Here is a 27,665-nt window from a genome sequence, read left to right on the forward strand (position 1 = left end):
TTTGTGTGCAGGTTGTGTATGATTTATTTTCCTCTAACATATACATTTCAGCACATTCAGTGTGAGTGAAGGCCTTACCTTGCTCATTTTTCAAACTCTCACCTCCACCTCTCCAAAATGGGATGGTTTTATAGTCTACTTGAATTCTAGAAGATAACTATACCTGTTAAAGCAGTACATGCATGTTTTGTATGTGGTTTTAGTATGCAACTATGTACTTAAGATTAGATTATAAGTAATATCACTTAATTATTAATCTAGATGACAATATCATTTTCATTGGCTTTGTCTTGTATACTACCTCTGCTGAAAAAAAAAACTAGCTTAAACCAGCCTAGGCTGGTTGGCTAGTTTAAGCTGGTTTTAGATGGGTTTTGGCAATTTCCAGACTGGTTTCAACCATTTTCAGCCTGGTCTTAGCTGGTCAGGCTGGTGGATAACCAGCTAAAACCAGCTTGATAAGTCAAGCTAGCCATTGAGCCCAGCCTAAACCACCTATGTCCAGCTTAAACCAGGCTTTTCAAGCTGGTTTCAGCTGATAATTTCCCAGCCTGACCAGCTAAGACAAGGCTGAAAATTAGCCCGGAAATGGCTAAAACCCCTCCAAAACCAGGCTGATCAACCAGACTAGGCAACCCAGCAGAATTTTTTTTGTTTTTAAAAGATGTCTAATAGATGTCTAAACATAGTCATTTTGGCTTAAACAAGACTTAACTTGGGCTGTCAGTGAAAATCCAATATACATCTAAAAATAGGCCAAAACAATCATATAAACAGAAATGAATGACTACACATATAAAGTCTGTCTATTTGACTACAAGTCTAGTTTTGGGTTATTTTTAGATGTCTATTAGATTTTCACTGACAGCCCAATTTAGCCTTGTTTTATAGCCAAGCTGTCTACGTTTAGATGTCTGTTTGACATCTATTAAACACTAAAATTGTTTGCTGTGTAGTTAGGAAGTAAACTTAAGTTATACTGTAGTCAGGACACTGTATAAATGGTTTAAACCTTTAATTAGACGTTACTGGTGTTATGAGCGGTCAATCACTGTGTACAATTCGCTATCATTAGCAACCAGTCCTCATTTATAACGTCATATTACCATACGGTGTCAATGCTGTTATTAAAATAGCATGTATTTCAGCAGCAGCTCAGTGTTTGTTGTTTTCTCCAGGAAGTGAACACGAAGGGATTTTTTTGGCCCATTGAATGCTTGCGGAAGACCTCGCTGAAGCCGCTGCACCACAACATTAGAGGCGCATTTGACTGTCGATTCTGACGCGACAGGAGTGTTTTAGCGACCGAGTGACTGAAGTAAACCGCGAAACCGCACCCTCCACACGTCAAAGTCACAGGCAAGAGAGAAGAAACTAATAACGTTACCTTTATGTTTTTAAAAGCAAATCGCCTATGGCAAATCGGGAAAAGAACAAAAAGATACTTCTAGAATTGGTGAAGCTACCAGAGAATAACTGCTGTGCTGACTGTGGAGCTGCAGGTGAGTACAGTTAACGGCTATTGTTTCTCCATTGCTGTAAACTGCATTCACTCACAGTCTATTGGAAGTGTACAGAATTGTCAGAATGTTCTCTGATATTGTTCATTAACATCTCGATTATTAAAGTTGAAATCTAAAATATTGTAGGGGTTAACAGTAGACAGCTTGTCATAGTCATGGTTTCACAAAAGTGCCTCAATGGATGATATTCGTCTAGTGCGCTTTAGTGGCTTCAATAAAAACAAACTCGAACTTGTTTTACATTTGCATTTAGTTAAAATTAGATTTTTAACCCAAAAGCTTTCATTGAAATTTTCATTATTGTAAGTCATTCATTGTTTCACCTTTCAAAAACAACTGAAATCGCACTTAAATATTCTAGCCTATAATATAATAAGAATATACAGTTTTAATTTATTTCTATATGACCTTTCATAAAAAAAATCGCAGTTTTACACTTATTTTGTATTACTTGTTTTTCTTGTACAAAAATAAACTCATCCTACATGATGTTTCTCAATTACAGCTGACTGAATTGGGTCACTTTAGTTTTTAGAGGTATATTTTTAAGCTAATTAGCACATCACTAATACACAATTTTATATTTATATAAATATATATGTATATGGTTATATATATACACTACACGTTAAGATATAGATATGATTGTTTACTTGTTAAGTAATTGTAACAATGAATGGAAGTAAACCTTGAAGCATACGCTACACCTTAAAGGTTTAAGAATGTATCCCCATACTTGGTGAATAGGGGGGATTCAGTGATTTTGGGGCCCGCAATCCCAGTCATGGGGCCAAAGTCCTGAAATACACTCTTTCTACTTTTATTTAGTTTTTATTTATATTGCTGATTTTTTTTCTATCACTCAGCCATCATTTCGACATTTTGAGTGATTCACTTTCTTGAAATGAATTTAGAACTTAATGTAAATATATATATATATATATATATATATATATATATAGCAAAGTATACTTTAAATGGGCTAACTTAATTACCTAAACATGGATACTATTATAGTAAATAACTTTCATAAGTCAGGTATACTTGAAGGGAATTTAATACTTAAATACTTAAAATGAAACGTCTCACCCTTGACTTGCTTTAATCCAGTTTTCTGCACAAAAAAAGAGATATTTTGAAGAATGTTGGAAACTAGTAACCATGAGTGATGTAAAGTAACAAATACCAAAACTCAAATTACTGTAATTGAATAGTTAAAAAAGTGTACCTTTACTTTCCTTTGAGTACATTTTTAGTGCTGTATCAATACTTTTACTCTGTTATTTTACTTCAACCTGCAGTCACTACTTTATTTGTTCCTGTCTATGGCAATAGGCTAGCTAAAGTAGAATAATCATTTCTGTGATTCTTGTCCAATCAAATCACACATAGAATCTAAATTGCATCATTGCATCACTGTTTGAACTGGATGACTAGTGTATGATGTCTGAAAAGGCCTTAAGCAATCACTAAATTCACTACAGAATGTTACATTTTCACACACATGCATGCACATATTGCACGAAAAGGCATTAGACTTCACAGTATAAAACTCACCACTCATAACTCTTGAGTACTTTTTAAAAGCGCTACTTTAACTATAATATTCACAACAGATACTTTTACTCTACTTGCTTTACATTCATGGGCAAGTAATTGTACTTTTACTTGAGTAAGATTTTCCAGTACTCTTTCCACCACTGATAACCATTGGTTTTATTGGAAGAAAGATACCATGGAAGACAATGATTACAAGTTTTCAACATTCTTCAATAAAACCTGTAATCATTGACTTCCACAGTATGTATTTTCCTGCTATGGATTGGGTGAACTATCCCTTTAAATGCAATTGTAAGTATTTTTTTTCTAAGAAGTACATACACAAAGAAGGAAGGAAATATACAGTTAAAGTCAGAATTCAGAATTATTTTTTTCCCCAATTTTTGTTTACGGAGAGAAGATTTTTTTCAACTCATTTCTAAACACAATAGTTTTAATAACTCATTTCTAATAACTGATTTATTTTATTTTTGCCATGATGACAGTAAATAATATTTTATTTGAAGTTTTTCAAGACACTTCCATAAAGCTTAAATTGACATTTAAAGGCTAGGTAGGTTGGGGTAATTAGGCAAGTTACTGTATAATGATGGTTTATTCTGTAGACTATCGAAAACAAATATAGCTTAAAGAGGCTAATAATTTTGTCCTTTAAATGGTTTAAAAAAAAAATTAAAAACTGCTTTTTTTCTAGCTGAAATAAAACAAATAAGACTTTCTCCAGAAGAAAAAATATTATCAGACATGCTGTGAAAATGTCTTTGCTCTGTTAAACATCATTTGGGAAATATTTATAAATGGGGAAAAAAATCAAAGGGGCGAATAATTCTGACTTTCTTCTTAATTCTGAATATATATATATATATATATATATATATATTTTTTTTTTTTCATTAACTCTGATGTATAAATTTGCATGCATTTTTTTTCTTTTGAAGATCCAGATTGGGCTTCATGTAAGTTAGGAATATTTGTGTGTCTAACCTGCTCCGGAACTCATCGCAATCTTCCCACTATAAGTCGTATCAAGTCCATTCGCTTAGACTTCTGGGATGATGAACTTGTGCAGGTAAAAATGACTTTGTGCGCTACGATTTTTAATGATTAGCTCAGATGATGTGTTCATTTTTGTTTGGTTATCATTATTTAACATTTCATAACCTTGTGGTTACATTAAGTCATGAATGTGAACTATAATCACTATTTTGTTTCCTTTCAATGCATCATTGGATGAGAAGTTTATGAAAGCCAATGGAAACTGCTCTGCCAAAAACTTCTATGAGAAATGCGTGCCTGTCTTTTATTACAGGCCACATCCACATGATTGCGAGTAAGTTGTCCAGCTCTTTCCTGACTAAAAGTCCTGCATTATTTTACACCTGACATACTCTGTTAGTTTGTACCACAATAGAACAGATCGATGTGTTTATATTTTTAAAGAGGGATAATTCACCCAAAAATGTAAATACTGGCATCATTTGCTCTTCAATTACTTGTTCCAAACCTTTATGGGTTTCTTTCTTGTTGAACACAAAAGCAAGATAAATAAAACATGTTGAAAACCTGTAACCATTGACTTCCATTCCTACTATGAAAGTTAATGTTTACAGGCTTTCAGTTTCTTCAAAATATCTTCTTTGGTGTTCAACAGAAGAAAGAAACCACTTGAAGGAGAACAAATAGTGAGTACATTTTGATTTTAGGGTGAACTATCTCTTTAAAAAGGCTGATCAAGCAAATATTTTACTGGCAAGGAAAATAAAAGTCTGTGTGCTATTGTTGGTCACAGAAAGAGGAACTACTGATTTAACTAAAGAGGTTTCTGGTTCTTTTAATGCTTACACACACTGCACACTTAGCTGAATATATTGTCTTTTTCAGCAAAACTATGTATAAAGCACATTTATTCTCAAATGTATATGTAATTCACACATGAGTGATCTACAGTATGTAACTCAACACAATGCATTCTATGTACACTCTATAGGGTCCTCAGAGAACAATGGATTCGAGCTAAATATGAAAGAATGGAGTTTACAGAGGAAAAGACTGAAAGACCTTACACAGCAGGTGATCCGTTTCAGTTCCCATATGCTTGCTTTTAGCCATAGTATTTTAAAACATATTATATATGTAGAGTATTGGTTAAAGTTTTTTAAAACATTAAGGTTTCTATGTTTTTAATGAAGCATTTATGCACTCAAACATACATTAAAACACTGTTATTGTGAAATAGTGTTACTTTACACAAATCTAGAGATGTACAGTTTATGGAGAAACATGTGAGTTGCTTGATATGGTTGCTAGGGTATTTTTAAGCAGTTACTAAGTGAATATGCATTGGTACTAAGCTGTTGCTTGTTTTTTGAGGGGTTATTGCTGGGGTGCTGTTAGTAGTTTGCAAATAATATTGGGAAAATTGTAATATATTGTGAAATGTCATTCAAATTTTCAAAAAACATTGTCAGAGCTGAGTATTCAGGGTCACATGTTCCTTTGAAAATTATTCTAATATGCTGATATAAGTCTTTTAAAAATAGACTTAACTGTGTGTTATGCTATATTAATAATTAATAACATTGTTCAATAGAAAGTATTGCTTTTATTAAAAAAATATGCATTAAATGGACAGTAATAGTAAAAATTGTTCAAATGGTTGTGCAAATTTTATCAAAGCGAGTCCACAAATTATGTAATAGCAACAAATTTTAATAACTGAGCAATAATATTAAGCATATCAGTATATTAGAATGATATTTGCTGGCTCATGTACTGAAAACTAGAGAGTAATAGAGTAATGCATCAGCTTCAGCCGATAACAACTTTTAAAATGTATCTTTTTATTGTTTTTAGCATAAGAAAATAAACAATAACCTAAACAGAACAAACAAAAAAAAAGGGTACAAAGGCCATTTCACAATACATAAATAGTCGGACATAACATAATACAATATCATCCAGAAAGCATAAGAGAAAAAAATGTATTAATATAAAAAATAATTTACAAAGAAATGTGTAGGCTTGGGCAGCACAGTGGCTAAGTGGATAGCATAATTGCCTTACAGCAAGAAGGTCGCTGGTTCGAGCCCCAGCTGAGTCAGTTGGCATTTCTGTGTGGAGTTTGCATGTTCTCCCTGTGTTTGCATGGGTTTCATCTGGGTGCTCCGGTTTCCAAAGTCCAAAGACATGCGGTAAAGGTGGTATAGGTAAATTGGGTAAGCTATAATTGTCTGTAGTGTAGTGTGTGAATGAATGTATGGGTGTTTCCTAGTAATGGGTTGCAGCTGGTAGGGCATTCACTGCGCAAAACATATGCTGGATAAGTTGGCGGTTTATTCTGCTGTGGCGACCCCAGATTATAAAAGGAACTAAACCAAAAATAAAATAAATGAATGAATAAATGAATGAATGAATGTAGGCTCCACAACTCGACATATGCCAAACCAATCCCACCTATAATGAGTTACAAGTGAAGTGAGCATTACTAATATAAAACATAATGGGGTTTCAGATTTAAAAACATATGTTTTGTTTGTTTGCCATCCCATATCGCATGTCTTCCATGGGCAACACATAACTTAAGCTGCTAATCCAGGTTTCAAAGACAGGCACGTGATCTGACTTTCAAAATTATTTTCTTTGCTAATATCATACACAAAAATACTGCATGGGATAAATATTTATCTCCTATTTCTGAGGTGCTAATTTTGACTCTGGTGACAGATCAATCTTGTATAATTCAGATAGAAAATCAAAAAGGTTCTGCCAAAATAAACAAATTTTATGGCATGACCAGAATAAGTGAGTCAGTGTACCTTCAAAGTTTTTACATTTATTGCACAATAAGATTACATTTGGGAAAATCTTATGTAATTTTACTTTTAAATAATGAAGTCTGTGCATAACTTTAAATTGAATCAGTCTTTGTCTCGCGTTGATAAAACAATCACGAATCTTGAAAAGAAATTCCATGAATCATCTGATATCTCTTTATTAAGCTGTATTGATGTCAGTGTTTGAATTAACCTCATCTAAATAATAAGTAATAAAAAAGAGACAGTACCTTTTTCTACTGGGTCGTGTTTTTTTTATATGTATAAGTGTCTGGTGTAAGGTTATATTTTCAAAACCAGGTCAATTTTTCATAGTAAAATCTCTTATTTGTAAATATCTAAAAATCTCAGAGGATTGAAGATCATACTTTGATTTTAAATGATCCAAGCCGATAACACATTTATCTTTCCATCAAAAGAACAAATCTATTTTAAACTATATTTAAAGTATTGCAAATACAGTTTAACATTTAGACTATAGTTGTAGCACTTGTCGGAACACATTTTTGATTTCAAATGACTAAATCGGTTATGCTGCTATGACACTTTATTACATAATTCTAATTTTATAACATTATTCTGTTTTCTCTCTGTCAACATGAACTATTAATTAATCTTTTAACAAAATGTTTTTTTCTGACTCTAGATGTTTATGAGGGCATGCTGTGGAAGAAAGGAAGAGATAATGGACAGTTCCTGGAGAGGAAGTTTGTTCTTTCAGTGCACGATTTTACCCTGAAATACTACAAGGAGGATGTGAGAAAAGACTTTTTGTTGAGCAATGATGTTTGCGCACCATTGAGAAACAAACTTTATACTTTATTAAAAGCATGTATTGTACAACGCCGCACAAAATGGAATATGAGTTGATGTTGAAGTTAATCAAACCTGATTTCTGTGCATTGCTAATCTAATATCCCATGCATTCAAGGGATAGTTCACCTCTAATTTTTTATTTACTCACCCTCAAGTGGTTACAAACCTTTATAAGTTTCTTCGTTCTGTTGAAAACTGAAGAATATATTTTAAAAAAAGCTGAATACTTCCATAGTAGGAAAAACAAATACAATGGAGGTCTATGGTTACAGGTTCCCAACATTCTTCAGAATATCTTCTTTTGTGTTGAACAGAATGAAGAAACTCATAAAGGTTTGGAAAAGGTCATACGCGAATAAATGATGACCATAACTAAACTATTTAAAGAAATATTACAATAATAAAATCTAATAATAACTTATATTGATTTTTTTTCAGGAATCGAAAGGGCCAAAGGCTACTATTTATGTAAAGAACCTGAATGCAACCTTCCAGCCTGAGAAAATTGGTCATGCTCACGGCCTCCAGATCACCTACTGTGTGGAAGATCACACCCGAAACCTGTTTGTTTACCATAAAAATGGACAGGTAAACATATTTTGTCATATTGTTTTTGCTTTATTCAAAAAATCCACCTCGTATTCCATCTTTATTTGATTCAAAGGGAGCGTGGTTACTTAACAGCATTTATTCTGTAATTCCTCCATTTTAGGAGATTGTCAACTGGTTTAATGCAATTAGAGCAGTTCGCCATGCCTACTTGAAAACAGCCTTTCCAACTGCTAGTGATGTAGATGTAAGTATTTTTGATTTACTTGGTTTTCACCTAAAGTGGGGCTGCTTACACCTGCTAAATTTGGGTTTTTCTGATTGGAATGCTATCTGATCATGAAATACAGTTAAAATCAGAATTATTAAACCCCCTTTGAATTTTTGTCTTTTTAAAATGTTTCCCAAATTATGTTTACCAGAGCCTGGAAATTTTTACAGTATGTCAGATAATAATTTTTTTCTGGAGAAAGTCTTATTTGTTTTATTTCGGCTAGAATAAAAGCAATTTCTAATTTTATAAAACCCATTTTAAGGTCAAAATTATAAGCTCTATTAAGCTTTATATTTTTCCATAGTCTACAGAACAAACCATCATTATACAATAACTTGCCTAATTACCCTAACCTGCCTAATTAACCTAGTTAAGCCTTTAAATGTCACTTTAAGCTGTATAGAAGTGTCTTAAGAAATATCTAGTCAAATATTATTTACTGTCATCATGGCAAAGAAATAATAAATCAGGTATTAGAAATGAGTTATTAAAACTATTATGCTTACAAATGCGTTAAAAAATCTTCTCTCGGTTAAACAGAAAATGGGGAAAAAATAAACAGAGGGTCTAATAATTTCGACACAGATATTTACATACAAATAATACATCTAACATATTTAATGTCTTTTGTACAGTTTAGGAGGATGTCGTTGTATTTTGCACTGTCTGGAGCCAGCTCCTAAGCTTTTCACTCATCATAGCACATGTGCTGCAGCTGATGTGACTATAAAGTGATTTGATTTAATACATGCAATTGACCTCAGAAGGTGGTCTGGGATGCACTACAGACAAAACCAGACAGGTCTAAGTGGTTTTGGTTGAAACCACGTGTAAATTTTATATCAATAGACTAGTGGTTACACTAGTGGTTAAGTGCTCACAGGGGTCCGAGTTCGATCTCCGGCTCAATGTCCTTTGCTGATTCTTCACCTCTCTATATGCTCCACTATCTTATCTTAATAAAGGCGAAAAGCACCCAAATTAAAATAAAAGGGGACAAATTTTTTTTTCAAAAACATTATAGACCAAACAGCACAAATACAACACACAACTCAATGTAAAATCCAATGCAACACCACACATGACAGTTTGGGATTTTGATTAGTTTAATGATTTCTTCACTGGTCATTGACTATGAAATGAGAGAATTAGAATGATAAGTCACTATAAAAATGGCATTAAGCATTAAGCACACGTAGTAGCCTATGGAGAGGAAAAATAATCAAAAAATCTATTTTGTTTAAAAAATGTAAAAGACACAGTGTTTTGTTTTTGTGAGAGTAAGTTATACACAGTTAAAGTAAACCCTTTACAGCTTTGAATGATGTCTTGTAGACATTTGTATGACCAAAACATGTTTCATTTTGCTTGCAATGAAAGTAAATGGGAGACCGGCCCAATATTTTTTTACATAATTTTTGTGACGAAAAAGTTTCTATCAACAAAAACTAGACGAAAACTAAATTAAAAGTAAGTGATGAGGACGACAACTATAATTTAAATATACTGATATTTTGTTTTCCAAGTGCTGGGTTGCGGCTGGAAGGGCATCTGCTGCATAAAACCTATGCTGGATAAGTTGGCGGTTCATTCCGCTGTGGTGACCCCAGATTAATAAAGGGACTAAGCTGAAAAGAAAATGACTGTATGAATTTTATTTTTGTCGACTAATAAAAACAAGATGAGAATATGATTGAGGGATGTATTATAAATAACACAATATCATTTGCCAGTCAAATGTCATTACTCTTCTTATTTAATCAGTGCTATAGCTGAGCGCCAACTACTGTAACACCAACTACAAGAGTAAAGCTTGGTAGAATGACATTGCAAAGCGGACTTTAACTATTTTAAGCCCTCTGAAAGATTAAATGGCTTGAAACTGTTCAACAAACCGGTTAAAAAGACTAAATAAAAAAAGGGTTTGCTAAATAATTGCACAATCCTGCATTATTAGTAGGCTACTGTTCTTACATGTGGATTGATCGCCAACACATCATTTTACATATTATTTATGATATAAATAAACAATGCCTATCTAATTTTTGGTCTTCAATGGAAAGGCTATATTATAAAGACTGTTTTATTTAATTTTACGTTAGAATATTTTGTATAAATGTATATAAATTACACTTAAGTTAAACCAAATATATATTATAGTCAACTTAACCTATAGTAAATTTAGTCAACTTAAATTTTTGACTGAAACTAAAATGATTCAGAGGACTAAAATATGACAAATTAAAATGGAATTTTAGTTAAAAGTCTAAGACTAAATGAAAATTTGCTGTCAAAATAAACACTGCTTGTAATGATGATATACTGAAACATGAGTGGAGAACTAAGTGAAAATGAAATCATGTATATGCTGAATAAGATGCATAGCTTAAGTCTCTGTAAAAAAAATACTGAATATAATTAAATAAAACACAGTGTATCTGACACTTTAGCAAATGTAACCTTAACCAGTGTTAATTTGCATATAGTATAAGATTTGAAGATCAAAATCACATCAGTTTAGCTAAGACACATTTATGTGGCCAAATGTAAATGAAGCGATAGCTGTCCAATCAGACACCAGGTGTAAACAGGTCCAGTGTGTCACCAATTTGCATTTAAACATGTCAAAAACACAGGTAGATCCTTCTCCTGTTATAGTTGTGCTCACATTGCCACATAAAAGGGAAGTACTGCAAGTTTCCCCTTTTCCAAACGATTGTACTTCCTTAAACCATTAATGTTTTAAAGCCTGTCTTCCCTCATGTTTCACAACATGAATGACCGTCAAACATACACCCCACACCACTACAATGTCAACAGGACACGGCAAAGTAGTTTTGGTTTTGTGTATGCTAAACAAAAAGCCCATATGAAATTGTTTAGCGTATAGAATAATTGATGTATAATTTTAATTCATACTATAGAGACATTTGTAGTATATAAACAGACTTTTTTTTATAATAGTTGTAAGTATCAAAACCAAATGATCGAGAATATGAGTTTACTGAATGACTTTTGTTTGGATTAGGATTGTAGTGTTAGCATTAAACAGTTTGTAGCAGTGTTTGGGAAAGTCACTTTTGAAAGTAATGCATTACAATATTGAGTTACTCCCCCAAAAAATAACTAGTTGTGTTACTTCATTAATTTTTATGTTATATAAAACGATGTTACTTTTTCGTTTTTACTTTTTTTTTTATTTTGACCTGACTGTGGTCAGAAAACTTGAAGGTTTTTTTAAATTCATTCATTCATTCATTTATTTTCTTGTTGGCTTTGTCCCTTTATTAATCCGGGGTCGCCACAGCGGAATGAACCACCAACTTATCCAGTTGGAAAGGTCCACTGGGAAAGGTTTTTTAAATCTTTTTTTTTTTTTTATTAGAGGAGCTCTGCAAATAACAACACACTGTATAACCTTCCATTACCTTTAAAAACAATTATTAAAAATGAATGTAGGATTGGGAATTATTGTTATCTTCGGAGAACTTTCTGACCCAAGAGCTATAGATGCCGTATATATATATATATATATATATATATATATATATATATATATATATATATATGTATATATATATATATGTATATATATATATGTATATATATATATATATATATATATATATATATATATATATATATATATATATATATATATATATATATATATGTATATATATATATGTATATATATATATATATATATATGTATATATATATATATATATATATATATATATATATATATATATATATATATGTATATATATATATATATATATATATATGTATATATATATATATATATATATATATACATATATATATATATATATATACATATACAGATTAACGAAAGTTTAAAGCAATGCATTTGTTACTTTTGTACTTTTTGTCTTAATAAAAAGTAAAATGGGTGTCTATTCAGATAATCTTCTTTTGATTTTCTTCCATGTGTTCAAAATAATGAGAATATTTCTACAGCTGCAATGTAAAGCTCTGCTGTCTTCATTTCTGTCTGTTCCTGTGTTATCTCATTGCGTGCAGGATTCACTGTGACTACATTTATTTTAATTCAGTAATTTATTTTTTTAAAGAATAAACTAAACTAAAAAGTAACTTGGATTCCATTTTTGAAAAGTAACTTAAGTATTTTTACTTAATTTTTAAAAGTAATGTGTTACTTTTCTCGTTACTTGTTACTTAATATTATAACGTAACTTGCGTTACTTGTAATGCATTACCCCCAACGCTGATTTGTAGTTTATTGGAATGATAATTAAAATGGTACAAAATAACATCACACAAATGTGAACACCACAGTTTACTCAAAATATATTGAAAACGAAACAGTAGAATATTTGATAGGCAAGTATTTATAGCTTTGTTTTCTTAGGTTAATAGGTTAATAATATTTTTTTTCGTATTAATCACCTTGATTTTAAATTCCTATACCATTATTTTGTTTCAAGATAATTCCATGGATCAGCAGAAATTACCTCAAAGAAGGTTATATGGAGAAGACTGGTCCACTGGTAAGAGGATTTGTTTTTCCTGCACGTGGTTCTCTTTATTTTTATAATTTTTTTGCATATTTAAAAATCTACATTTTTAATATAGCAAGGTTTTTTTTGTGCGTATATGTGTAAATTGCACAAGCATTTAAAAATGAATCATCCAAATCATGAAAACACTTTATACACACTTTATTTACACACACCAATACACCATTTAACACCATCGTGTGTACAGTACATGGATTAGTTGAGATGTCCCATTTTGGTGTTCTTATGAAATGTATGAAATGTAACTGTCGAAAGTGATGAAAAATACATAGAAAGCATATAATAATATATTAATCACACTTTATAGTGAGGTTCCATTAGTTAATTGTAGTTCATGTATTTAGTAATATGAACTAAAAATGAACAGTCCTTGTACAGCTTTTTATTAATCATAGTTCAATTTACTATATTAAAATGCAAAGATGTGCTTGCCTTAACATGAACTAACAATGAACAACTTTATTCTTATTAACTAAGTTTAACAAAGATACATAGGGTATATGCAGGTCTGGTGTTTCTTCCCTTACTAATGAAACTCCGGTGAACGGTTAATGTGACTTTATTTAATTTTATACGGTTCCTTTTACAGCATCAATATTGTAATGTAATTAAAATATAATCAGTTAAATAGACTTCAGCATTCATTTAGTTGTTGAAGTGTAAAACACGCCCGTCAGGATCAGCAGGCGAGTGCAGAAACTACTGAAAATACTGGAGTAAAATAAATGCTCATATTTTAAAGACATGGCGTGGAAAAAAGTTAATTTAATGCAGTGCTTCTTTGTACATTCTCAGACCCACTTAATATCTCATATATATCAGGCAGTGAAAATCATTAATTTAAAGAAAATAGACCTTAAACGCGCCGATTTTGTAACGGCATACAGTTCACCGGAAGGGTTTGACCCAAGTTATTGAAAATGTAAAGGTCCTTCAGCAAATACCCTATTAATACTGTAATAAATAATTGTTCAAAGTTTGTTAATGTTAGTAAATGCATTACCTAACATTAACTACAAACATTATTGTAAAGTGTTACCCATATATGTATGTCAGAACAAATCACAATCTTTTGTGGTCTAAAAACTAATGTTTAACATTTTTGCTCAGAAAAACCAACAAACAAATATAAATTAGACACAAATGTAAAGCTTTTTTACATAATATGCTAAACATCTGCATGATTCAGCATATTATATCATTTATATTTTTCTGTTTTGATTTGTTTTTCTGTTTTCTAATGAATAGTATTGTTGCTCAAACAACTAAAGACATTCAGTTACTGTATGTTGAGAGTGAATGTTTGTGTGTGTTAAACAGCAGCGAGAGCCATTCAAGAAAAGATGGTTCATCTTGGATTCAATGGACAGAAAACTACTCTATTTTAAAACACAGCTGGTATGACTTTTTCTTCTTTGCTTTTTTGTATTCTCTCTTTCCTAAATAACCAGATTTAGCTCTCGTAATGTTTAGCAAAAGAAAAACATAAGTTTTATGTAACGTTATCATCTGCGTTACTCTTACGTTAATTTTTTTTATCCTAAAGGATGCCATTGAGCTTGGGGTTGTTTTCATTGGCTCAGAGAATCATGGCTATTCAGTGAGGGAGTGTGTTCCTAAAGGCACAAGAGGCAACAAATGGAAGTGCGGGGTAATTGTGGAGACGCCGGACCGGCAGTTTGTCTTCATGTGTGAACAGGAGCGTGATCAAAGAGAGTGGGTGGAGGCCTTGAAAACCGTTATCTCGAAACCCATGATGCCACAAGATTACACCAGTAAGACTGTAATGATCTTTATCAGATGTGTGAATTAAATAATGCAAAACATGACTGAGCTGTGAACTAAAATACTCTGCTTCCTTTCAGCCGAAGCCAATATCCGTAGACGAAAGTGAATATAAGACTGCATGGGACAGTACGCTCAGAGGACACTGCTGGACTGTATATAGGGTCAAGCGTTTGAGTACCAGAGATATTTTATTCAAAGGGAAGTTTGGAGGAATGTGACTGCTTTTCTCTTTTTTGGTGCATTTTGGGATGTGAAACCAAAATTGAAGTAGGTCAAGTGAGGACAGATCCACTGGTTGAGTTTTCCGAAGGTATGAAGGAAGATCTACAAGGAGAGATCCAGACACAAGCTTTGACTGAGGAGTCTTGTCTCTGTCTGGCGAGAGAGAACTGAACTAGACTCATGTGACGTGTGAGTCCTCATGCAGGAGCTAAGACACACAATACAAGCTTAAATAAGGAATTACGTATGTATAGAAATAGAACTGCATGGGACTGAGTGTGACGAAGAGGGTACTTGTAGAACACCTGGGTTTTATTTAACTGACATTTCGGCTGTTTTTTTTACCCTGATTTATAACCACATGAGTGACTGAAACTGATTTTTATAGGATGCTCAAACTTAAAAAAAATTTTTTTATATTAAAATTGCATATTGCATAAATGTTTCCTATTTCAATGACGTAAAATAAGTATTGGTCACAACTTTTCTCAGAAAACATTTGGCAAGGTGAAGTTTTCCCCACATGTCAGTAACCTCAAATGTAATCCATACATGCAAAGAAAACTAGGAGAATAATTTTTTGTTTGTTATGTGGAATACAATGAAATTGCACAGGAATAAAATATTAAACACACGAAGAAAGGGAGGTGTAATAAGTCATGGAAAGGCCAGGCAGCAGCTGAAATCTTTCAGTAGTTAACAATCAGCCCTGCCCCTCATCAGTGTATATCAATATTAGCTGCTTCAGTCCAACATCTATATTACCCTTATGATGAAGAGGAAACCAGCGTTGATATTTCAGCACGACAATGATTCTAAAACACAGCCAATGAAACTCTACAGCTTTCAGAAAAAGAAAATAAAGCAGCTAGAATGGCCCAGCCAATCACAGACTGGAATCTGATATTACTTTATTAAAAATTAATTTGTATCAGTTCATAGACAAGACTCATAGAACAGTCAAGATGTTTAGACTGCTGATGTATGGGGAAAAAACAACATCTGAGCAATGTATGCAATTCATCTTGTAGCTTTCATTACCAAAAAAGCATTTTATACAAATTATTAAATACATTTCAGCAATTTGGTGCTTTCCTGTTATTATTTTATAGTCATTACACATAGCAGAATTTATTATATGTATATATTTAAAATAATAAATAAAACCGTAAAAGACATGTTTGCTCCAGACATATTTTATTGTAATTAATGATCTGCGAGCAGTTGAAATCCATAGACAAATGACTAAAAAATGCAGCTATTCAAGATAATTCAAGACAAAAGAATAAGATACTTGCTTTTTAAACACAATTATCTTTCTTTAAAATGATCAGTCGCCATGAGAAAAAAACCCAAACGTATGAAAAAGCATCATACACGTCAATAAACTAATAATAAATTTGTTTTAAAAGTATTGATTTGATGAACCTGCTATTAAAATAGGCATTGGTGTCATTAAAAATTACTTCTGAATGTTTAAATAATTATTTGTGATTTGCATATTTATAACAACAATTTTTTCATATAATTCATGACATTGTGGTCAAAGTCCCTTTGCTGAAAGCTATTAATAGTCGTTCCACTACTATATAAATCAGAGTCAGATTCACCAGTGTTCCACATTTATTTCTGCATTAGTGTTTCATTAAAGGCAGGCTAGATTTAAAAAAAATCCACATGGCAAAAGTCACTACTAAGTAAAAAAAAAGTTACATCTTTGACCAAAAATCAAATGGGTTTCAAATTGTTTTATTGGCACAAATGTTTGCAAAGCACACAAACATGACAAAATAAAATTTGTGGCACAGGATTCAGACATGTGCTGCACTGGAGCATACAGTGGTAAGACACAATAGCTGCGTCCCAAATGGCACACTATACACTATGCACTCATGCACTATGTACTTATGCACTTACACACTCAACAGGATAGTACATGTATGTAGTCTTGTCCCAAATGGCACACTAATGTTTTTTTACTAAACGGAAATTCAAACCGTTTCCCTGATGACGTTTGACAGTTGCCAAATTAGTGAAATAAACGACCGAATTATCAAATAATACCTATCGTGAGTATTGCCGCATTCACCATCGGGAGGCGATATAATCACTCTCGTAGGAGAATTTTGCTTTCTCCATCCAAAATAAATAAAGTTATCCAACATGTGCGTCCGATAGCTCCGCCCCTTTCGCTACGTAAGCAAACCTGCGGTCGTTGAGTGCGTGAAGTGTCCATCAATACACACTTCATTTTAGCGGCTGAATGAGTGCATCATCCGGGTAATTAAAGTGCACTTATTATTTTAAGAGTTTTCAGTGTGAACACACTACTTACACTATTTATACTACAAAATGGCGTAGAATAGTGCATAAGTATGCGATTTGGGACGCAGCTACTATGTCAACACATTTCTTGTCACACTGCTGTAAATCTTTTTACACCTTTCAGTTTTCTGTGAGCATGTGTGATTACATACTGCAATACTGCATAGCATAGTTTTATCAATGTACATGATACTCGGCAATCCTTTTTTATTTATAGCCCACTCAGACTTAAGATTTACCAAAAAGAAGTCTTTTAAGGGCGACACGGTGGCTCAGTGGTTAGCACTGTCGCCTCACAGCAAGAAGGTCACTAGCATATAAAAAAAATATATGGTGCAATAAGCGTCAACTTAAAATAAAACCCTTATAAAAAGTCCTTGACTAGAAAATTAAAAAATATGGACATATACAGTCGAAATCAAACTTTTTACACCTCCTGTGATGTTATTTTTTTACTTATATATTTACCAAATGATGTTTCACAGTACTTCCTATAATATTTTTTCTACTGGAGAAAGTCTTATTTGTTTTATTTTGGCCAGAATAAAATCAGGTAAAAATTTTTAAAACCATTTTAAGGTCAATAATATTAGCCACCTTAAGCAATATTTCTTTTTCAATTGTCTACAGAACAAACCACTGTTATACAATGACTAGCCTAATTATCCCAACTTCCCTAATTAAACTAGTAAAGCCTTTAAATGTCACTTTAAGCTGAAAACTAGTATCTTGAAAAATATTATGTGCTGTCATCATGGCAGTCATCATGGCAAAGATAAAATAAATCCATTATTGAAAATGAGTTATTAAAACTATTATGTTTATAAATGTGCTAAAAAAATCTTTTCGCTAAACAGAAATTGGGGAAAACAATAAACGAGGGGCTAATAATTCAAGAGGGCTGATAATTCTGACTTCAACTGTACATATATCACAGATCAACAGCCTTCTTTTTATGCTTACCTTGGACAGGTGGCCCTCAGGAACATTCTGGTGCATGGCTGATTTGCCTTAACAGGCGTCTTGGACCATGGTCCATAACCAATATAATAACCTACAGTAAGACTCTCTCCATCATTCTGCAGACGGGGGTCCTCTCAGGTCCCCCATCCCTTCAGAAAAAACACCAATAATATACTAAATACAAAATATATCATATTGGCCTTTATAACTACAAATCTGCTCTTATGAAAGCTGACAGTAGGTGTCAACATTTCATCAAGTACTGAGAAAAAACCTATAACAGTATTGTCATATGGTTATATATATGTATATATATATATATATATATATATATATATATATATATATATATATATATATATATATCCCCAATGATTTTTTTCTTTTTTAAATATTTCCTAAATGATGTTTAAAAGTAAATTTTCACAGTATGTCTGATAATATTCTTTTCTTCTGGATAAAGTCTTATTTGTTTTATTTCTGCTCGAATTATGTTTTGAATTATGTTTAGAAATGTGGTAAAAAATTATCTCCGTTAAATAGAAATGGGGGGGGGATTAACAATTCAGGGGGGCTAATAATTATGACTTCAACTGTATATTCTCTTCCCTAAACATGTCATTTCTTGTATTAGTTGATTTGTTTTGATTCTTTTACAAGCTTTAAGAAAACATTTTGTACAATTAAGGATGTAATTTTCCCTATAATGACCCTTGCTGCTGAAATATGCAACAGAAACAGATAAAAATCAAATAAAGCAAAATGGAATAAAATAAAAAATAAACGTTACAGTGTTGTAGACGTTTACATTAGACAAAATCAATTGTAACACTAATTTAAATAAAACCTAAATTAATAATCTGACATATTTATATTGGTCTTCTACATAAATATGAAACCAAACAATATTGGTGCTCACATTTACCGTGATGATTACCACAGTGACATTTTTTTTTTGTTTATCAATGATATTTTTTGTTCTAATACGCCATAAACAGCTGTTTCAACACTAGGTTTTATTTCTAAATTAAAGACATCATTCGGTGTTTTAAATATTTGTGTCCAATAGTCACTCAAGTTTTGACAAGCCCAGGCCAGAACATATGGAGAAAGTCTGCCTGTCACTTTTACATCGATCACACAATTCATCAATATCAGGATATATTTGTGAGAGTCTTAGTGTAGTAGGTACGAAGTCCATGTTTATCTCGAATATTTATGTAGTATTTCCGTTTCGAAACTACAAGAAGCTTCAGACGTTTCATTCGCGTTATTGTTAACGTTAGCAGAATTAGCCTTTGCCTAATTCTAGCGGTTACGCTGTACTGAAACCCCTGGAAAAAAGTGCCTGCCTTCCCCAAAGACACACTTCTGTTGTTCTCGTGTTGTACTTTCTTTTCTCTGATTTTTGTCACAGACACAAAACAGTCTAGTAAGTATTTATATAATAATCTTTTCTTGAAAAGAATAAGAGCTTCAAGCTTTCAAAATATACCACCAGCAGCGTGCGCTATTATAGTTGTCAGAGCACATCCATTCACCTGTTGCTAGGGCGCCATCTTGGACGCAGCTTTCTTCAGCGCTCGTCATGACTTCATTGTCAGGCAGTGACGTCTCGTTCTAAACATTCCATCATCATTCTTATAAAGCTCTCGTGCTTTCTCTCAGTGTTGTCAGTTGTCAAGGTGTTGCTGTTTGTACTTGACCTAGGTGAGTTCAATACCGACGGTACGAGTGGAGCCACGCCAATCTCACTAAGTCCGCTTCGTGAAGCTTCACTCGGGCCGTCTGTGCTGTAGTTCCTCGCGGTTTGCGTACATAAACGCAACATCGCGAGGAATATTAAGTGTTTGTTGCTCGAAATGAGCCGCCGAGCAACATTCCGGGCATCCGGCACGGACTGGTGCCCGGTCAGCTCGTGCACTCCCTTGGGTGAGGCAGCTCGAGCTCGAGCTCGTGTACCCAAGGTAGGGCGCAAAACGGGCTGTGAGGACCCTCAAGGAAACAAGGGAGGCCGGTAGTGGGACCTGCTGCTAGGGTAATGGTGGGTGGGAGCAGCATGGCCCACTTTAGCTTCTATTTTAAACTATAGTTTTAAACTTTAGTTTACTATAGTCTAAAATAGACAATAGGGCCTTTGTGTGAACTGTTTAATGTTTTGTTTTGTTTTTCAGAAAGCCAGGGCTGTTGAGCAAAAAAGCCCTCAGAACAACACGCTCAAGACAACTGCGATATGTGCATGCATGTATTGATAATGGTTTCTCCATTCTTCTTTTTCCGGTTTGTTGTTTTCAGATGATTTTGCAAATCAAACAGAATAAAGTTCTCTTTCACAATACCTGAATTGTGTTTTTATTTGTCCTAGAGCCCACTGTAGTAACCTACAATGTCATAGAGTACCATTGAATTCATTTGGTTGACATTAGAAGTGGTCCAACAAATAAGTTGTTACAAATATACCTTAATTTCTCTCCAGAGGATTGAAAATGTCTTAATAAAATAAATAAGGTTTATGAAAAATGCTGATTTCATGCTGAACATTCAAGTTCATTCAACGGCAGACCTTTACTGGATTAACATTGATTCAACAATGGAAAGGTTGAATCTTCAACACTATCTGAATCAGGTTTGACCATCAAATAATGTTTGAAGTTTGAAGAAAAACTCATGAAAAAGCCTTTCACCCACATTAAATCAGAACTCTGAAAAATGTGTGTGAGAGAGAAATTATTGCACATGAAATCTGATGAATTATATTATTTTGTTAAAGTTCCATATACTCTCATAAGTATGAACGTATAATGTTGTGGTTGCTGTTTACTGAAACTAGAAACATAGCTGTTGTCTAATCTATTCACACAATCCATGTTCATGTTTTGTTGAATTTTAATAAAAGGAATCCTGCAACATTTTGCACCATTTAAAAATAAATTAATTCTGGGTTTGATTAAGTAACATATCCACATCTTACAATGTTTTGAATAATGTAATAACAATTACATACTCATGCTTACGTCAAGACAATGATCCTAATTAATTTATTAATTATAAAGCAAGCAATTTGACAATCTGCTATATGTTTCTGATTAACATGTGCATTTTACAGTAATATAATATGAAAGAATATAATAATGCTTAAGCCTATATCACTAAACTGCTGTTTGGGTAAACTTTGCATTTTACTTTAAAAAAAGACATGTTATAAATAATAAATAAGGTTATTTTTGTTTTTTAATTAACTTCAATAAATGCAAAGTAGTTGAAAGTACAGTAATACTTGTAAATACATAGTCAGAAAAAAATGAAAAATTTTAGTTTGAATCACAAGTTACACTTGATATACACTCACCGGCCACTTTATTAGGTACACCTTACTAGTAGACCCACTGGGTTAGACCTCCTTTTGCCATCAGAACTGCCTTAATCCTTCATGTCATAGATTCAACAAGGTACTAAAAATGTTCCTCAGAGATTTTGGTTTCTGCAGATTTGTCAGCTGCACATCCATGATGTGAATTTCCCAGTTCCACCACATCCCAAAGGTGTTTTATTGGATTGAGATCTGGTGACTGTGGATGACATTTTAGTACAGTGAACTCATTGCCATGTTCAAGAAACCAGTCTGAGATGATTCACACTTTATGACACGGTGCATTATCCTGCTAGCAATCAGAAGATGGGTGCACTGGTCATAAAGAGACGGACAAGGGTGAATAGAATGAACTACTGTAAATTGGCTGTATTTGTGAATCTGAGATGTATAGGTGTTTCCCAGTACTGAGTTGCTGCTAGAAAGGCAACCGCTATGTAAAATATATGCTGGATAAGTCGGCGGTTCATTCCACTGTGATGGCCCTGATGAATAAAGGAACTAACCAGAAGGAAAATGAATGTATGAACAAATTAATTAATAGTCTCTTTAGTAAACATTGTGTCTTCTGCAGACCTCAGATGTAAGTTCACTGCTCAAATAGCATGGTCAACGTTCAAAACATCTTATTTTGTGTTCAAAAGAAAAACAATTTATAATGGTTTGTAAACACATGAGGGCGAGTAAAGTGAGTATTTTTTCATCCAATCTACTCAATTTGAACCTAAGCTGGTCGTCTTGAACAGTTAAGCCTCAATACAACTGATGAATAAAGGAACTAAGCCGAAGGAAAATAAAATAGTCCTGTACTATTACAGTTATCTCGTGTTTTTCCCCAGTCCTACAGGAGGCGGTGTAAAATCATTACTGCAAGCGGGAAGCAAGAAAATGTCAGCGAAAGGAGATCCGCGTTTTGTCGGTAGCCGCTTTCCGTACTTACCGGTTATTGGAGGTCAGCCTCCTGTGGCGTGAGCTTGAAATGTGAACCCAGAAATGTCATGAAGTGAATCTGAAGAAAGCAATCAGTGCCTTCATTTACGCGGAATCGCTTTGTCTTCATGGCGTGAATCTCCTTTGTGTGGTAAACTGTTGCGAGCGGAAGTCTTATTGTGACAGAAACGGGCAATAGTTGATCCGTCCGTTTTGCCCTACAGAGGCCTGCGCTGTTACATGTAGCAGCAGGATCAATGATCCTCGACAAAGGACTCGTCCGTTTTTTATTTTGATCACATTAAAGTTGCAACAATGAGAAAGGACGTGAGGATATTACTGGTCGGAGAACGTAAGTGCATTCATTTAGTGTTTTCATCTTGTTTGTTATATAAGTGTCAAATGAATGCAATTGCTGGATTGATTTTTCCTACCATAAATTAGTTAATCGCACAGATATTTACTATTTCTTGCTTGATTATTATCTTCAATTCTGTAGATTAACATTTTAGACATGCTCCTAGTCAGTTATGTAACGTCAATGCATCATATTGACAAGTGACAGAATGAAGGCTGTTGACTCGGAATAAGCAGATACAAGTTATCCCTCTCTGTGCTTCTTTTAAATGTTGTCCAGAGTCATCAGATACATTATATTAATGCTTGTTCAGTGGGTGTTAAATGGCTGAAAGGACTAGTTTTTCATCACCATAACTGACCAAATCAGCAGTCCCTGGCATTAATGCTGGGAGTGTCATCCTTCATCTTTCAGTTAATTTCACTCGTGTTTATCAGGGTTATTTATAGCAGTTTTAGGGGCAGCTCTCACGGGCCTCCAGACTGTAATAGCTGCCAAACTTTAGATGGGTCATCCAAAACAGTACGTGTCTATGCAAACGTACTGCTCTCCAATGCCAAACAGACTGCTGTAGTATTTCTCTTAATTTATAATTGAACAGAAAATATTGATTATGATTAAATGTTTTTATATAGTTATTAATATTACAAACAAGCGTTATTATAGTTACGCTATGATGTAACATGCTAAAATCTTAATAAAGTGTATATAAGATAACAAATAAAGTGATTTAACATAATAACTTACAAAATATTTAAGCATCATCTAATATCTAAATTGGCTGAAAAAAATAACTTGTATAATATATGTAAACATCGTCTAACATCCAAAATGTTAGAAGTAAAATTATGCAAAATATACATATTTTTCTTCTTAGCATGACTAAAACAGTCAGCCAAAAGGCTTATGCTTTAACTATATTTATACTGAAAATGGGAAATGTTACCCAATAAAACAAAATACACTCAATATAATGTCTTTAACAAAACCATTTACTTTTTTTTGAATATTTTTTTATCATATTTTTTGCAGACAGAAAAACAAAGAACAGACAGACCCATCATGAAATGAGAAAATGGTGACATACAAGACAAATGACCTACACAAAAATAAAAAACACACCAATGGATTTTATAAGGGAGAAAAAAAAACTTATAAATCTTACAAAATTAGACGACACTATTAGTCTTTATGCTGTTTTAGAAAAAAAAAAAGACTGGATCCCATGTTTTATCAAATTTTTCAGAGTTCCCAGAGGGCGTATATCTAATTCTTTCCGAATGTAAAGTGAAGTTGAGTCCAAGAAGTCAGTCAGAAAAAAGAGGCCTAACATTTTTCTTCCAAAAACCAAGGATAACTTTTTTAGCCATGATCATGCCATACTGAACAGGTAACCGTAAATTTCGGTTTAGACTAGAGTATCAAGAAAATCTGACTAGCCAAAAATTGCTATCATTGGGTCAGGGAGTAAAACACATTCATGAACTTTAGCAAATACCTGAAATATTTCTAACCAAAAATTCTGAATTTGAACACAGGACCAAAAAATATGTGCTGAGGTAAAACTATCTACTTTTTAATTAATATTTCCATATATAATTTATATTTTATGTTATTAGTTTTCATCAGTCTAACAGAAAAAACGGACATCACTTAACATACCCGGATCGCCTAAAATAAGCTAAGTAATAAAATGGAAAATAGACATATTTGTCATAAAAACATGACAAAAAGTTTAAGCCATTTAGCTGATTGTCTAAATTTTAACCGTAAAAACTCAGCTAATTTGACAAGACACTCAACATGACTGCTTTAACATTAAAATGAATCTGAAAATAGAAAAATATCAGTTATATTATATAAAAGTGAATTGAAAGTAAAAGCTAATTCTATTAACTAATATTTCTGTATTCATCATTAACTTTTCAACTTTCTAAATGCTGTTTGCTAATTCATTTTGCTAGTATGAAGTTATTAAGGCATGATGTTTGAAAATGAAAGGCTTTAATTACATCCAAATGTCGTTACAAATCTTTTAGAAAATATAAATGGTTAACATGAGCTTAATTTTGGAAATAACTAATCTTTATTATTGTTATAGAAGCCATAGAAATATTACATTTACAGTAGAAATTCAGTGTCCTATCAGTAGGCCCACCCGGAATCTGCGCGCACAGAATTCCACAGATCTTTAGCCCATCATTATTTTATTTATTTTCTTGAGTAAATGTGTTTAAATCTGTATTTATTCAGTTTTTTTTAATTAATTTCAGTTATATTATTGACGAATGTGGAAATGTTTATCTGATTTATGTACAATGCAGTTTGTACAATGTTATTTTCTGTCTTTTACTAGATATATTATATGACAAACCAGCTTTATATACCAAATAAAGTGAATCTAATAGGATTTGGATTTTAAACATTTAATAAAATAAAAAAATATTATTTTTATTTCATATATTAAGGTTTTAATTATGATGCTCTCAAAATAATTCAGCAAAAATCCGCAGATTTTTACCAAAATTCTCAGCAGAATTAGAAAAAAAAAGTCTGCAGATTCCGTCTGGCCCTACCTATCAGCTGCTACCCCTTTGTAAAGGGATTTAAATCTCAGAGCTATGAATACAGGCAGAACATAGCGCTCATTTTGAATTTTTTTCTTCGCAGCCAAAGTGGGGAAGACCTCTCTTATCATGTCACTCGTCAGCGAGGAATTTCCTGATGAGGTACAGCCATTCATTAAATCCATTAAGGGACTTGAAGGACAAATTAATTTGTGAGTGTTTCTCAAACTTGTATTGTGTGTCCACTGAAGGTTCCTCCAAGAGCCGAAGAGATTACTATTCCTGCAGACGTCACACCTGAGCGAGTGCCCACTCATATAGTAGATTACTCCGGTATGCACATCTCCATATAATAATACTTGCCTTCAGCCAGTCTTTATTCATTTCCCGAAGGCAGTTTGGTTGCAGCATGTCACACATAATACACAAAAACACATCACACAATACAAATCTATAATAAATTTATAAACTGTTCTTTTTCATTGCTGTTCTTATGTAAATACTGATGTTTAGCTCTGATTATACTGCTGTATTCTCTCCTTTTATTATTGGTTTTATTCATCCAACAGAAGCAGAACAGTCAGATGAGCAGCTTTACCAAGAAATAACAAAGGTGGGGATTGTTTAATATTTTTAAAGGCTGTTTTATTTTTAATCTTATTGTTTAACTCCATTGTTTTTCTTTCTTGGTACAGGCTAATGTTATATGCATCGTCTATTCAGTGAACAATAAGAAATCAATCGAAAAAGTATGTTTTGTTCACTTTTGTCATTTATTATTATTTTATTATTCACTTTTATTCGTATAAAAGTGAATAATAAAAAGCATTTGATGGCTTTTTGCTCAATGGTTCTGTTGGGTCTCATTATTTTGGCGTTTCTTGTAGGTGACGAGTCATTGGATTCCACTCATCAATGAAAGAACAGATAAGGACAGCAGGTGTGTGGCTTTCTGACAGGTTCTTGGAGAACCTGGTCTCTGTAAATCTTATTTGCTCATGCTTTTAAAGTCAAGTCACCTTTATATACAGTGGAGATCAAAAGTAAGCAACAATTTATATACTGTATCTTTGATATATTAATTCTTTTAGTAAGTGTCACGTTAGTGCCTCACATACACACTAAGCACTTCAACAAAAAACTAGAACATCAACGATTGTAGTATAAATAAATATTTCAACTCAAATTTCAGTAGTTAGTAGAATGTTTAGAGGACTGGCTATAGATTATTGCAAATATTATTACAATAATTATATTTATATTAATATTTAGCCAGAGTTGCCTTTTGACTTGATTATACCAGGCTAAATAATTTTTTGATTTGATTATTCATGATTTACATAATGTAATGTAATGTAATGACATTTCCTGTATGGCATAAATGACATGCACTTTATTTTTTTTGCATAATTTAGATTTTAATTGTATTTGAATAAATATGATTATGTAAATATCAGATCTGCTAAATATTGAATCTGCAAATATATCTGCGTAAGTGTCTGCTAAATATATATATATATATATATATATATATATATATATATATATATATATATATATATATATATATAAGCAAAAATAATTAAACCATTATTATGGTTGTGTACGCTCTTTTGTAGTTTTATAATAATTTTATCAATTTTATTTACTCAATGTTAAATATAGTTTTGTGTATAATAAATAATAATCCATGTGATCATTATATAACTCTTATTTAATCTGTTTAATTGCTTTTAAAAGAGTATTTCACCGCAATTGTTTCCCTAAATAAGGAAATTTAGGAAAATTCTTTCCTAAATAAGATATTTTGAAAAATGTTAATAACTGGTCGTATCAGTAGTAATAAAGCTAAATAGTGTGGAGTTCAATGGGTACCAGTTTTCTGCATTCTTTAGTTTATCATCTTTTGTGTTCATCAGAAGAAAGAAACTTGGACTTTTGGGTAAACTTTCATTTTATGTGTTCGATTTACTCATTTATTTATCAATTCAGGGGTAAAAGTAAGTTTCAAATATCTGC

At 32.5% G+C, this 27,665-nt stretch overlaps 2 protein-coding genes and 2 long non-coding RNA genes across 10 annotated transcripts in view; 3 read left to right on the forward strand and 1 right to left on the reverse strand.

Annotated features, from left to right (window-relative positions):
• Positions 1-1,259: 1,259 nt before the first annotated feature.
• adap2 (ArfGAP with dual PH domains 2) lies at positions 1,260-16,216 on the forward strand. The gene is made up of 12 exons (XM_087244531.1): positions 1,260-1,318; positions 1,405-1,502; positions 4,022-4,152; positions 4,322-4,413; positions 5,071-5,153; positions 7,563-7,672; positions 8,171-8,320; positions 8,445-8,528; positions 13,031-13,093; positions 14,444-14,521; positions 14,670-14,898; positions 14,989-16,216. The coding sequence occupies exons 2-12, from the start codon at positions 1,415-1,417 to the stop codon at positions 15,015-15,017; spliced, it is 1,137 nt and encodes a 378-aa protein (XP_087100657.1). The 5' UTR covers positions 1,260-1,318; positions 1,405-1,414; the 3' UTR covers positions 15,018-16,216.
• A 650-nt stretch (positions 16,217-16,866) lies between these two features.
• LOC147845632 (uncharacterized) lies at positions 16,867-18,647 on the reverse strand. Its single transcript, XR_015480843.1, has 3 exons — positions 17,756-18,647; positions 17,531-17,650; positions 16,867-16,989 (listed from the first exon to the last, which is right to left on the reverse strand). It is a non-coding gene; the product is annotated as an uncharacterized LOC147845632 (long non-coding RNA).
• A 1,446-nt stretch (positions 18,648-20,093) lies between these two features.
• LOC147845633 (uncharacterized) lies at positions 20,094-20,759 on the forward strand. Its single transcript, XR_015480838.1, has 2 exons — positions 20,094-20,459; positions 20,596-20,759. It is a non-coding gene; the product is annotated as an uncharacterized LOC147845633 (long non-coding RNA).
• Positions 20,760-22,731: 1,972 nt separating this feature from the next.
• The window catches only part of rhot1a (ras homolog family member T1a), a 30,883-nt gene continuing 25,949 nt past the window's right edge, over positions 22,732-27,665 (forward strand). For 6 of the 7 annotated variants that reach the window (XR_015479538.1, XR_015479539.1, XR_015479540.1 and 3 more), the window contains exons 1-6: positions 22,737-23,073; positions 25,750-25,808; positions 25,898-25,979; positions 26,216-26,259; positions 26,342-26,395; positions 26,534-26,586. Coding sequence is in view for 4 of the 7 variants with exons in the window: in XM_087242212.1 (XP_087098338.1) it covers positions 23,037-23,073; positions 25,750-25,808; positions 25,898-25,979; positions 26,216-26,259; positions 26,342-26,395; positions 26,534-26,586 (329 nt within the window). In the remaining 3 variants the exon portion in view is untranslated. Of the gene's footprint in view, positions 23,074-25,749; positions 25,809-25,897; positions 25,980-26,215; positions 26,260-26,341; positions 26,396-26,533; positions 26,587-27,665 lie in introns of all 7 variants that reach the window. The other variant, NM_212704.1, reaches the window with a different exon arrangement.

The sequence above is a fragment of the Danio rerio genome, chromosome 3 (assembly GCF_052040795.2).
Source record: "Danio rerio strain M-AB ecotype USA chromosome 3, GRCz13ab, whole genome shotgun sequence".
NCBI lineage: Eukaryota > Metazoa > Chordata > Actinopteri > Cypriniformes > Danionidae > Danio > Danio rerio.

Coding starts and splice junctions, on each gene's coding strand:
- adap2 (XM_087244531.1), top strand. CDS start 1,415: ATGGCAAATCGGGAAAAGAACAAAAAGATACTTCTAGAATTGGTGAAG. Junction 8,321..8,444: donor TTTACCATAAAAATGGACAG/GTAAACATATTT, acceptor CCTCCATTTTAG/GAGATTGTCAACTGGTTTAA. Junction 14,899..14,988: donor GATGCCACAAGATTACACCA/GTAAGACTGTAA, acceptor GCTTCCTTTCAG/CCGAAGCCAATATCCGTAGA.